Source organism: Monodon monoceros, unplaced genomic scaffold (assembly GCF_005190385.1).
Source record: "Monodon monoceros isolate NGI ecotype Baffin Bay Population unplaced genomic scaffold, NGI_Narwhal_1 Super_Scaffold_14, whole genome shotgun sequence".
Lineage (NCBI taxonomy): Eukaryota > Metazoa > Chordata > Mammalia > Artiodactyla > Monodontidae > Monodon > Monodon monoceros.
The window spans coordinates 23,405,418-23,418,359 of record NW_021703770.1 but is presented as its reverse complement, the minus strand read 5'-3'; the positions used below and the strand labels follow the sequence as shown (position 1 = coordinate 23,418,359).

The following is a 12,942-nucleotide window of genomic DNA, read 5'->3' as shown; positions in this document are numbered from 1 at the left end:
AAACAAACTGACCTAAAGCTGTTACAGAAAAATGATGGCACTGACAGTATTTGAAAATTTAATTATGAAATGACAAACTTAATCTTCCACTTGGCAAAATAATAAAAGTTAGGAATAGTGTTATAAATAAAAATTAAAGCCCAGAACTAAATAATGAATAGATTTACATTGTGTGTGTTTTTATAAAGCAAGTGTGCAAGCACTTCCCAATCATAGGAAAGCAGCTTCTTTCACCGTATTTTCATATGTGTCTTCTGAAAAATGAAGGATTGCTGACTTAGTCTCCACAGAAACAAAGAAGAGGTAAGGACACTGGTATAATATTTTCTATAGCCAGGAACTTGCCACCACAGGACAGTCTGGTACATTGCCACAGTGCTGCGTAGCTAGGTAAAATTTGGACTAGTACATGTTGCCTTTCAGGCAGGAGGTAAATGCTCTATCTCTTCATTGCATTCATCTGACACCAACATGACACCTTCAATGCTATTTTTTCAAGGACACGAAGCACACAATGGGCACCTAAAATGGTTACCTCAACACATTTTAAAAATACATATAGCATCCTTAGGCATGGGGTAAGTTTGGCTGATTATCAATATTCATTCTTTTGTTTCTTTATTAATGGTTTGATAACAAAATTGGCATACTTCAAGATATTCTTTTAAACATATGAAATACTTATATTTATGTTCAGCCTCACATTTTACAAGATTATGTTGATTTTTTTTTGGTTTATAAATCAGTTTATTTTGCATATTGAATGAATTCTTACCATCACATGTTGGAAGTGGATGACTCCACCAGTGGTTTTTCTCACATAGAAGGGGCTCTTCATGGCTCAGCCTGTATCCTGGGTCACAACTAAATGAAACAGTAGATCCGATGGAGAAATCATGACCATAGCGATGACCATGTACAGGTATGCCAGGGTCCAAGCAAGAATAGGTGTTCACTGTAACACCTGGAAAACAAAGGGAATATGAAAAAGAGTAAGCGTGATGAGAGTCAAATCGCTGAAATTGATTCTCATTCCTTCAAACAATTGTGAGTGGTAATTTTTACAAATAAATTAATGTGCCCATAGCTTTATTTTAAAAACTAGCAGTTTATTTAACAAATTTTTTGACATTTCCTACCCACAAGGACCAAAAAATCAGGCCATTAGTTATATAAAAACTTGAAAATGTACAATTATCTATCAAACTTTGTATTATAAATTATATATATATACACACATATACAATAATAATCATAGCAATAATTAATGTTTGAACTTATTATATTCCAGGTACAACTCTAAAATGTTTGCAAAATTTGCCTAATTTGGTCATTAAAATAATTCTATGAAATTAGTTTTATTATTAAAACTCCATTTGATTGCTTTAGGAGGCTCTAAATATGTCTTCAGAGATTGGTATCTGTGTCTATGGATTTGTTCTGCATCCATTTATCATTGTCTTGTTTTATGTAATATTTAGATATCCAAGAAACATGATTACATCTGTATTTCAAGAAATACAACATAATAAACCCCCTTGGGGCTGGGGGATTGTACTAAAACAAAAAAAGGAAAGTCTATTCTGAGTTATTTTTATTATTTTAATGTGTTTTGTAAACGATAAATAATCTTATCTTATTGGTACAGTTTTCATAATCTTCCTGTTTTGAGAGGAAGACATAAGGGGTAAAAGTGCCCAAGACAGGGAATAAAATAAAATTCTAGAGTGCAATCACTGGTAGCATTGCAAGAAATCCTTCCCATAAAATTTTGGTTCAACTGGAGAGATCGAGTTTTTTCTTTTAATGGATTCTATTAAAATAAAAATTCACCAAACACCGAATACATTTTTAATGTTTTAAGTAGTATAATAATTAAAGTTTTACTCTGCTGATTTTGAGGCATGGGAATGATTCATTTAAAGAAGATAGTTTGGTTCCCTTCAGCTTGAGAAACTTATTAAGAAAGTGTCAACAAAAAAAGTGTTTTATTTGTTTTCTTGGTAGGAAAGGGTTTGAGATGTTACTAAGTAAAGCAGAAGACTAATTAGAATAAAAATGAAAGAAAATGATCTTTTGTAAACAAATTTAAATTGAAAATCACTGCCTCCTGGCCAGATTTGACCAAAATCAATGTCTGTTGCGCCTCTCATCAACCTCAGCATTTCTTAGCCTCCACTCTACCATTTAGGCCCTAGCCCTCAATAATAATTTTGACTATTTCACCAGGGCCTATAAATGACAAACTTGCTGTCTGTAAATAAAGACTCTGCCTTAGCTAAACTTGTTAGGCTCCTCCAAGTCCTTTTTATGATTAGGTCTGACCCTTGGGCTCTGTCCTTGGCCCACTTAGTTCAGTTTTAGCAAGAATCTGAACTAAATCTGTTGGGTCTGTTTACTGAAAATCCCCACACTTTTAATAACACTTTGCATGATGGTTTAACTTAATCCTTAAAATAATCCTGTGTCTGAGAACATGATTACAACCACATACCTTGGTTGAAGTGGGACTGAATGTGATATATCGGGCATAGGATAGAACAATGGACAAAACGAAAAAGGTGTCTGCCCATTCTAGCATATTGATACAAATTAATTGCTAGTGAAAATTAATTTTGAAATAGATCTAAAAAAAAAAAATGACTACTCTGACTCAGCTTTAACTAATAAATGCTAAAGATCTCAATTAAAGTCCTTTAAACTCATTTGAATTCCCAAGCATGTGTTAATCCTCTCATTGCATTTTACAATAATGTTTAGGAAATATACTTCCATGCCACAAAGCTCTAAATAAAGGGAAGTTAATATAATTAAATAATATTGTGGATAAGGTTAAAAAGAAAATAGCTATAAATATATATTAACAATTTAAAAAACCCATGCGCCCAACCAGATTTACTGAAGAGAGACACCCTACATGGGATATAAAGTTACAAATTTTAAATGCTGAAATTTTCTCCTGAGGGGGAAGGGGGCATAGGAGACTTGAATATAAAAAGGAGTGATATAATATCTATCTGAAACTGATATAAAGATATCTTGCAGTAATCTTAAATGTACTGTTAGATACATTCACCAAAACTGTTTTTCATGAAAAGATATATGGCAATGTATTTTTAGATGAAAATGTGTGCATATGTGAGCTTATATATATGTATGCAACCATACATCATATACAATACAACCACATTTATTTAAATATGTCAGATGTTTATAAACAAAACAGAGACTCGTTTCTATGCGTATACCAGCATCAATTTTTTAAAAAATATCAGACATATTTTAGACTTCTTAAACAAAATGTATTTTAAGTGAAATTATTCTAAACTGATTCCAACACTGTGAATTAGAGCCTGTTTTAATATATAGCCTTTGGCTAGTTATGTTAGCCATACCTGCATATATATGAGTATGTATTTTACTTTTCACTGTTAATATAATTTTCAATACTTCATACAAAATAATAAAATTGAATATTTTTAATGGAAATGTATGCAATGAGTATGAATAAAATATAAAAGTATGATTGAATTTATGAAGTAAATGCTAAAAGAATGTGTCAATGTTCATATACATCTTAGGCTGCCATTTACTGCCTATTGTTGGCTTTTCAGCACAAATAACGATTATATGAACTCATTTTTAAAGATTTTTTAATTTGCTATTTCTGACGTTTCCTTAGTATTTCTCTTCATGATATTACATAGATATTGTTGGAAAAAATCTAATACAGGATTTACTAAAACACACACCTTGTAACCTATTAGCATTCTCATAGGTCAAGTAAAGCTTTGATCTTCTTTTCTTTAATAAATCTCCTAGTTCTCTTAATGATACAATGGTAATACCAGAAGTATGGAAAACAGAGTAAGGAGATCAAAAAACATGTTGGCATTACTTACTTTCATAATGAATCTTGAAACCATTATTAGAACGGCTATTGTCTGTTGTAAATAGAAGGTATATAAAATTACTACTACTAAATAGAAACTGGGGCACCTGTGTGCCATTGTAAGATCCAAGCAAGGGTGACAGAAGATTTGGCCCATCATGAACTTCCAGAACATCATAATTCAGCTCAGTCTGAAATCTACGGTTAAGAGACATATGTGAAAATATATTTATTAGAATAACACTGTATAGGAAAATAACACTTTAGATTGCTATTTAACTTATTATTTATAATTTTTACCAGCTTTATATACACTTTTCTTAAGCTTTTCTAATATATATCATTTAAGGCCCCACCATTTAAGAATACCAAAGTTATAAGCTCTTATTACTATGGACAATTTTCATTTAAAAAGTATGAATACATACTTGTTGTTTGCAAGTAAGATTTCTTTCAAATGTTACAGATTATCTTCAGTAAATAAACGGCCTTTTCATTAACCAAGCATGTTTTTGCAGTCATCTTTCTTTTGCTTTCCTCATTTCTATGGAAAACTATGTGATTACTGTATTTATCTTCAATCAGATCATCAGAATTTCGTCTTAACAGTATACTTCAAATCTGACCTCTGCTTCATATAGTTGTTTTATTTTGATTTTTGATAAATCTCTTTTGGCCATTACATTTTTTATACAATTTTTATTTAGATTTTTGGCTGTTGTTGCTGCTATTGTTTTCAATTTTTTAAAAGATACAATTGTTTTATAAATTGTATTCAACACAGAGCTACTTTTAACATGTATAACATATTCATAATAAAATAAAATTTTGCATTCCTTCCTTGCACTTCAAGAGTATACCACAGTCTGAATCTGGATCAGAAATGTTAGTTGGGGGAAAAACATCTACGTGGAATCATGAATAGTTGAGCATCTTACTCACTTCCCATAATGAAACTGCAGCCCAGAACATTCTATTCCTGCCTTCACCAAAGTTTTCCTATACATATTTCAGCTTTCAGCTTAAATTGGTCCACAGGAAGCCCTTCCCTGACCTCACAATGTAGGTTAGTTTTACTATATTGCCACAATTTTATTGTGCCTTTTGTGACACCAATCACAGTTGTTTGCTTGTTTGACAGCTGTCTCCATTAAGAGTCGATAAGCTCCATGAGTTCAGACAGTTTCTGTTTTTGTTGATGTTTTGCATATAGTAGACACTCAGTAAGTACTTATTGGATAAATGAAAGAATGAATGTATTTTAAAGAAAACAATACTTTCTTTTCTCTAGGGCTGTTATCAACTTTATCAAAAAAGCACTCAATATGCTTTGATACTTCAGTACTAACCATGCATTCTCACCCTTTTAGAATATATCTTCCAACACATTTTTTGGCAACTAGTTATATTCAGTACACTTTTAAAAATAATTATAACTTGAAATGTCCACCAATTTTCAGATAATAACTTTATCATACCTACCAGTCTTTTCCAGTATTACAAGATTAAACTACATTATTCCTCAGAAAAATAAAACTAAAACAAATAAAACTCAAAACCTGGTAAAAAAAATTGAAAGAAACATTTAAAAATTAGAAACTTTATTTCATTATAAAATCTCCGATATGAATATAAACATGGCACAAAAGTAGTCAAAATGTATAATTTAATGCTATTTAAGAAAGACAAATGAAATATTTTTAGATTTGTACCACTGTTACATCCTATTAAGCAAGGCTTAGTAAAATGAACGGATTTCATAAGTTTATCTTACTCTTTATTTTGCAACCTGGAATATATTGTATTTGTCTAAAAATAACTTTTCCAATAATATGATTTAGAGTAGTAAATGTACAGGAATACACTATGTCCTTTAAAAAAATGATCAGGCAATTACGCATTGTGAATCCATTATTTGATTGTTTGGTAGTCAGTCTATTGTAGTATATATATATATGTATATATATATATATACTACAATATATATACAAAATATATTTTTTTTTAGGAGTGTTTTTTTTTTTTTTGCTGTACGTGGGCCTCTCACTGTTGTGGCCTCTCCTGTTGCGGAGCACAGGCTCCGGATGCGCAGGCTCAGCCGCCATGGCTCACGGGCCCAGCTGCTCCACGGTATGTGGGATCCTCCCAGACCGGGGCACGAACCCCTGTACCCTGCATCGGCAGGCAGACTCTCAACCACTGGGCCACCAGGGAAGCCCTAGGAGTTTTTTTTAACTTTTATACAGCAGGTTCCTATTAGTCATCCATTTTATACACAGTGTATACATGTCAATCCCAATCGCCCAATTAATTACACCACCACCACCACCCCCCGCCACTTCCCCCCTTGGTGTCCACACGTTCGTTCTCTACATCTGTGTCTCTATTTCTGCCCTGCAAACTGGTTCATCTGTACCATTTTTCTAGGCTCCACATATATGTGCTAATATGCGGTATTTGTTTTACTCTTTCCAACTTACTTCATTCTGTATGACAGTCTCTAGATTCATACACGTCTCTACAAATGACCCAAGTTCGTTCCTTTTTATGGCTGAGTAATATTCCATTGTATATATGTACCACAACTTTTTAATCCATTCGTCTGTTGATGGGCATTTAGGTTGATTCCAAGATCTGGCTATTGTAAATAGCAAAGCAATGAACATTGGGGTGCATGCGTCTTTTTGAATTACGGTTTTCTCTGGGTATATGCCCAGGAGTGGGATGGTTGGGTCATATGGTAATTCTATTTTTAGGTTTTTAAGGAACGTCCGTACTGTTCTCCATAGTGGCTGTAACAATTTACATTCCCACCAACAGTGCAAGAGTGTTCCCTTTTCTCACACCCTCTCCAGCATTTCTTGCTTGTAGGTTTTCTGATGATGCCCATTCTAACTGGTGTGAGGTGATACCTCATTGTAGTTTTGATTTGCATTTCTCTAATAACTAGTGATGTTGAGCAGCTTTTCATGTGCTTCTTGGCCATCTGTATGTCCCCTTTGTAGAAATGTCTATTTATGTCTTCTGCCCATTTTCTGATTGAGTTGTTCTTTTTTTTTTTTAATATTGACCTGCATGAGCTGTTTATATATTTTGGAGATTAATCCTTTGTCCATTGATTAGTCTGTAAAAATTTTCTCCCATTCTGAAGGTTGTCTTTTCGTCTTGTTTGCAGTTTCCTTTGCTTTGCAAAAGCTTTTAAGTTTCATTAGGTCCCATTTGTTTGTTTTTATTTCCATTACTCTACCAGGTCGATCAAAAAAGATCTTGCTGTGATTTATGTCAAAGAGTATTCTGCCTATGTTTTCCTCTAAGAGTTTTAGTGTCTGGTCTTATATTTAGGTCTCTAATCCATTTTGAGTTTACTTTGTGTATGGTGTAAAGGAGTGTTCTAATTTCATTCTTTTACATGTAGCTGTCCAGATTTCCCAGCACCACTTATTGAAGAGACTGTCTTTTCTCCATTGTATATACCTGCCTCCTTTGTCATAGATTAGTTGACCATAGGTGCGTGGGTTTATCTCTGGGCTTTCTATCCTGTTCCATTGATTTATATTTCTGTTTTTGTGCCAGTAACATATTGTCTTGATTACTGTAGCTTTGTAGTATAGTCTGAAGTCAGCGAGTCTCATTGTTCCAGCTCCATTTTTTCCCCTCAAGACTGCTTTGGCTATTCAGGGTCTTCTGTGTCTCATACAAATTTTAAGATTGTTTGCTCTAGTTTTGTGAAAAATGCCATTGGTAATTTGATAGAGATTGCATTGAATCTGTAGATCGCTTTGGGTAGTATAGTCATTTTCACAAAATTGATTCTTCCAATACAAGAACATGGTATATCTCTACATCTGTTTGTATAATCTTTAATTTCTTTCATCAGTGTCTTATAGTTTTATGCATATAGGTCTTTTGTCTCCTTATGTACATTCCTAGTTATTTTATTCTTTTTGTTGCAATGGTAAATGGGAGTGATTCCTTAATTTCTCTTTCATATTTTTCATCCATAGTGTATAGGAATGCAAGAGATTTCTGTGCATTAATTTTGTATCCTGTAACTTTACCACATTCATTGATTACCTCTAGTAGTTTTCTGGTGGCATCTTTAGCATTCTCTATGTATAGTATCATCATGTCATCTGCAAACAGTGACAGTTTTACTTCTCCTTTTCCAACTTGGATTCCTTTTATTTTTTTCTTCTCTGATTGCCGTGGCTTGGACCTCCAAAACAAAGTTGAATAATAGTGGTGAGAGTGGACATCCTTGTCTTGTCCCTGATCTTCGAGGAAATGTTTTCAGTTTTTCACAATTTAGAATGATGTTTGCTGTGGGTTTGTCGTATATGGCCTTTATTATGTTGAGGTAGGTTCCCTATATGCCCACTTTCTGGAAAGTTTTTTTATCATCAATCGGTGTTGAATTTTGTCAAAAGCTTTTTCTGCATCTATTGAGATGATCATGTGGTTTTTCTTCTTCAATTTGTTAATACGGTGTATCACATTGATTGATTTGCGTGTATTGAAGAATCCTTGCATCCCTGTGATGAATCCCAATTGATCATGGTGTATGATCCTTTTAATGGCTTGCTGGATTCTGTTTGCTAGTATTTTGTTGAGGATTATTGCACCTATATTCATCAGTCATACTGGTTTGTAATTTTCTTTTTTTGTAGTATCTATGTCTTGTTTTGTTATCAGGGTGATGGTGGCCTCACAGAATGAGTTTGGGAGTATTCCTTCCTCTGCAATTTTTTGGAAGAGTTTGAGAAGGCTAGGTGTTAGCTCTTGTCTAAATGATTGATAGAATTTCACCTGTGAAGCCATCTGGTCCTGAACTTTTGTTTGTTGGAAGATTTTTAATAACAGTTTCAATTTCATTACTTCTGATTGGTCAGTTCATATTTTCTATATCTTCCTGGTTCAGTCTTGGAAGGTTATACATTTCTAAGAACTTGTCCATTTCTTCCGGGTTGTCCATTTTATTGGCACAGAGTTGCTTGTAGTAATCTCTTATAATCTTTTATATTTCTGCAGTGTCAGTTGTGATTTCTCCTTTTTCATTTCTAATTTTATTAATTTGAGTCCTCTCCCTCTTTTTCTTGATGGTCTGGCTATGGGTTTATCAGTTTTGTTTATCTTCTCAAAGAACCAGGTTTTAGTTTTATTGATCTTTGCTATTGTATTTTTGCTTCTATTTCATTTATTTCTGCTCTGAAACTGATGATTTCTTTCCTTCTGCTAACTTTGGATTTTGTTTGTTCTTCTTTCTCTGGTTCCTTTAGGTGTAATGTTAATTGTTTATTTGCGATTTTTCTTATTTTTTGAGGTAGGCTTGTATGGCTATAAACTTCCCTCTTAGAACTGCTTTTGCTGCATCTCATAGGTTTTGTATTGTTGTGTTTTCATTGTCATTTGTCTCTAGGTATTTTTTAATTTCCTCTTTGATTTCTTCAGTGATCTCTTGGTTATTTAGTAACGTATTGTTTAGCCTCCATGTGTTTGTGCTTTTAACGTTTTTTTTTTCCTGTAATTGATTTCTAATCTCATAGTGTTGTGGTCAGAAAAGATGCTTGATATGATTTCAATTTTCTTAAATTTACTGAGGCTTTATTTGTGACACAAGATGTGATCTATGCTAGAGAATGTTCCATGCACACTTGAGAAGAAAGTGTAATATGCTGTTTTTGGATGGAAATTCCTATAAATATTAATTAAATCTATCTGGTCTATTGTGTCATTTAAACCCTGTGTTTCCTTTTTTTTGCAGTTCACAAGCCTCTCACTGTTGTGACCTCTCCCATTGCGGAGCACAGGCTCTGGATGCCCAGGCTCAGCAGCCATGGCTCATGGGCCCAGCCTCTCCGCAGCATGTGGGATCTTCCCGGACCGGGGCACGAACCCATGTCCCCTTCATCGGCAGGCGGACTCTCAACCACTGCGCCATCAGGGAAGCCCTTGTGTTTCCTTTTTAATTTTCTGCTTGGATGACCTTTCCATTGGTGTAAGTGAGGTGTTAAAATCCCCCACTATTATTGTGTTACTGTCGATTTCCTCTTTTATAGCTGTCAGCAGTTGCCTTATGTATTGAGGTGCTCTTATGTTGGGTGCATATATATTTATAATTGTTATATCTTCTTGGATTGACACATTGATCATTATGTAATGTCCTTCCTTGTCTCTTGTAACATTCTTTATTTTAAAGTCTATTTTAACTGATATGAGTCTTGCTACTCCAGCTTTCTTTGGATTTCCATTTGCATAGAATATCTTTTTCCATCCCCTCACTTTCAGTCTGAGTGTGTCCCTAGGTCTGAACTGGGTCTATTGTAGACAGCATATTAATGGGTCTTGTTTTTGTATCCATTCAGCAAGCCTGTGTCTTTTGGTTGGAGCATTTAATCCATTCACGTTTAAGGTAATTCTCGATGTGTATGTTCCTATTACCATTTACTTAATTGTTTTCAGTTTGTTTTTTTAGGTCCTTTTCTTCTCTTGTGTTTCCCACTTAGAGAAGTTCTTTTAGCATTTGTTGTAGAGCTCGTTTGGTGGTGCTGAATTCTCTTAGCTTTTGCTTGTCTGCAAAGCTTTTGATTTCTCTGTTGAATCTGAATGCGATCCTTGCTGGGTAGAGTAATCTTGGTTGAAGGTTCTTCCCTTTCATCACTTTAAGTACATCATGCCACTCCCATCAGGCTTGTAGAGTTTCTGCTGAGAAATCAGGTGTAAACCTTATGGGAGTTCCCTTGTATGTTATTTGTCATTTTTCCCTTGCTGTTTTCAATAATTTTTCTTTGTCTTTAATTTCTGCCAATTTGATTACTATGTGTCTCAGCATGTTTCTCCTTCGGTTTATCCTGTATGGGACTCTCTGCACTTCCTGGACTTGGGTGGCTATTTCCTTTCCCATGTTAAGGAAGTTTTAGACTATAATCTTTTCAAATATTTTGTCAGGTCCTTTCTTCTCCTTCTGGGACCCATTTAATGTGAATGTTGTTGCGTTTAATGTTGTCCCAGAGGTCTCTTAGGCTGTCTTCATTTCTTTTCATTCTTTTTTCTTTATTCTGTTCTGCAGCAGTGAATTCCACCATTCTGTCTTCCAGGTCACTTATCCGTTCTTCTGCCTCAGTTATTCTGCTATTGATTCCTTCTCATGTATTTTTCATTTCAGCTATCGTGTTGTTCATCTCTGTTTGTTTGTTCTTTAATTCTTCTAGATCTTTGTTAAACATTTCTTGCATCTTCTCGATCTTTGCCTCCATTCTCTTTCCTGGATCATCTTCAGTATCATTATTCTGAATTCTTTTTCTGGAAGGTTGCCTATCTCCACTGCATTTAGTTGTTTTTCTGGGGTTTTACCTTGTTCCTTCATCTGGTATGTAGCCCTCTGCCTTTTCAAATTGTCTGTCTTTCTGTGAATGTAGGTTTTGTTCCACAGGCTGCAGGATTCTAGTTCTTCTTGCTTCTGCTGTCTGCCCTCTGGTGGATGAGGTTATCTAAGAGGCTTGTGCAAGTTTCCCGATGGGAGGGGCTGGTGGTGGGTAGAGCTGGCTGTTGCTTTGGTGGGCAGAGCTCAGTAAAACTTTAATCTACTTGTCTGCTGATGGATGGGGCTGGGTTCCCTCCCTGTTGGTTGTTTGGTCTGAGGTGACCCAGCACTGGAGTGACTGAGGTGACCCAACACTAACCGGGCTCTTTGTTGGGGCTAATGGGAGACTCTGGGAGGGCTCACGCCAAAGAGTACTTCCCAGAACTTCTCCTGCCAGTGTCCTTGTCCTCATGGTGACACACAGCCAGACCCCATGCCTGCAGGAGACCCTCCAACACTAGCAGGTAGGTCTGGTTCAGTCTCCTATGGGGTCACTGCTCTTTCCCCTGGGTCCTGATGAGCACACTACTTTGTATGTGCCCTCCAAGAATGGAGTCTGTGTTTCCCCCAGTCCTGTTGAAGTCCTGCAATCAATTCCTGCTAGCCTTCAAAGTCTGATACTCTAGGAATTCCTCCTCCCATTGCTGGATCCCTAGACTGGGAAGCCTGATGTGGGGCTCAGAACTTTCACTCCAGTGGATGGACTTCTGTGGTATAAGTGTTCTCCAGTTTGTGAGTCACCCACCCAGCAGTTATGGGATTTGACTTTATTGTGATTGTGCCCCTCCTACTGTCTCATTGTGGCTTCTCCTCTGTTTGGATGTGGGATATCTTTTTTGGTGAGTTCCAGTGTCTTCCTGTTGATGACTGTTCAGCAGTTAGTTGTGATTCTGGCGTTCTTATAAGAGGGAGTGAGAGCACGTCCTTCTCTGCTATCTTGAACCAATCTCCCCCCTATTGTAGTACTGAAATTGGAGTTTCACTTTGATAGCTAGTCAGTTGATAACAACCAAATTAAAGTGCACAGAAGAGTCAGGGATTACTTTGAACTGAAACATAAAGAGACTTAATTCTTAATAGAATAGCAACATTAAATGGTGATACAGAGAACACTGTTCAGTAGGAGTGAATCTTTGAAAAGAAAATCATCACAGATTTGCCTCAAGGAACAATAAAAATACATTATAATAACAGGGGAAATGGAATAGAGTTACACAATAATTTGAATCTCTTTCACTTTGTATTTTAAGATAGTTGTACAAATTTCTCATGAATTGCCTCAATCTAGTGTTCATTTGTTTGACATTATTGTTTATCATAAACGAATGTTATGGAGCCACTAGATGATATTAAAAATGAAATTGAATCTATTCTTACTCAATTTCTGGTGTTTTTTAAAATGTTCTTTGTGTAATCCAAAACCATTCTGACTAAACTGAAATAGTTCTCATTTTAAAAGTTGCACTCAGGAAGACTGATACTGATAGCTTGTGGACAAGGAGATAAGGGCAGGAAAGTGACTAGAAAGACAGGTTTAGGATTATTACTAGTAAAATGAATTCATTTAGGAGCTGCCATATAATGAGAAACTTTAAGAAGTGAGGGAAGAAACAAAGCAAAAATTCCTCTGCAAATCTGAGAATAAGACAACAATTTGGCTATGTTAAGAAGAGATAAACAATGAAAACAC

The 12,942-nt window shown here is 35.1% G+C and overlaps 1 protein-coding gene across 3 annotated transcripts in view; it reads right to left on the bottom strand.

The window, feature by feature from the left end:
• The window catches only part of CSMD3 (CUB and Sushi multiple domains 3), a 1,080,114-nt gene that overhangs the window by 396,626 nt on the left and 670,546 nt on the right, over positions 1-12,942 (bottom strand). For all 3 annotated transcript variants that reach the window (XM_029222726.1, XM_029222727.1, XM_029222728.1), the window contains 2 exons: positions 3,903-4,090; positions 776-964 (listed from right to left, as the gene is read on the bottom strand). In XM_029222726.1, coding sequence (XP_029078559.1) covers positions 776-964; positions 3,903-4,090 — 377 coding nt within the window. The remainder of the gene's footprint in view (positions 1-775; positions 965-3,902; positions 4,091-12,942) is intronic.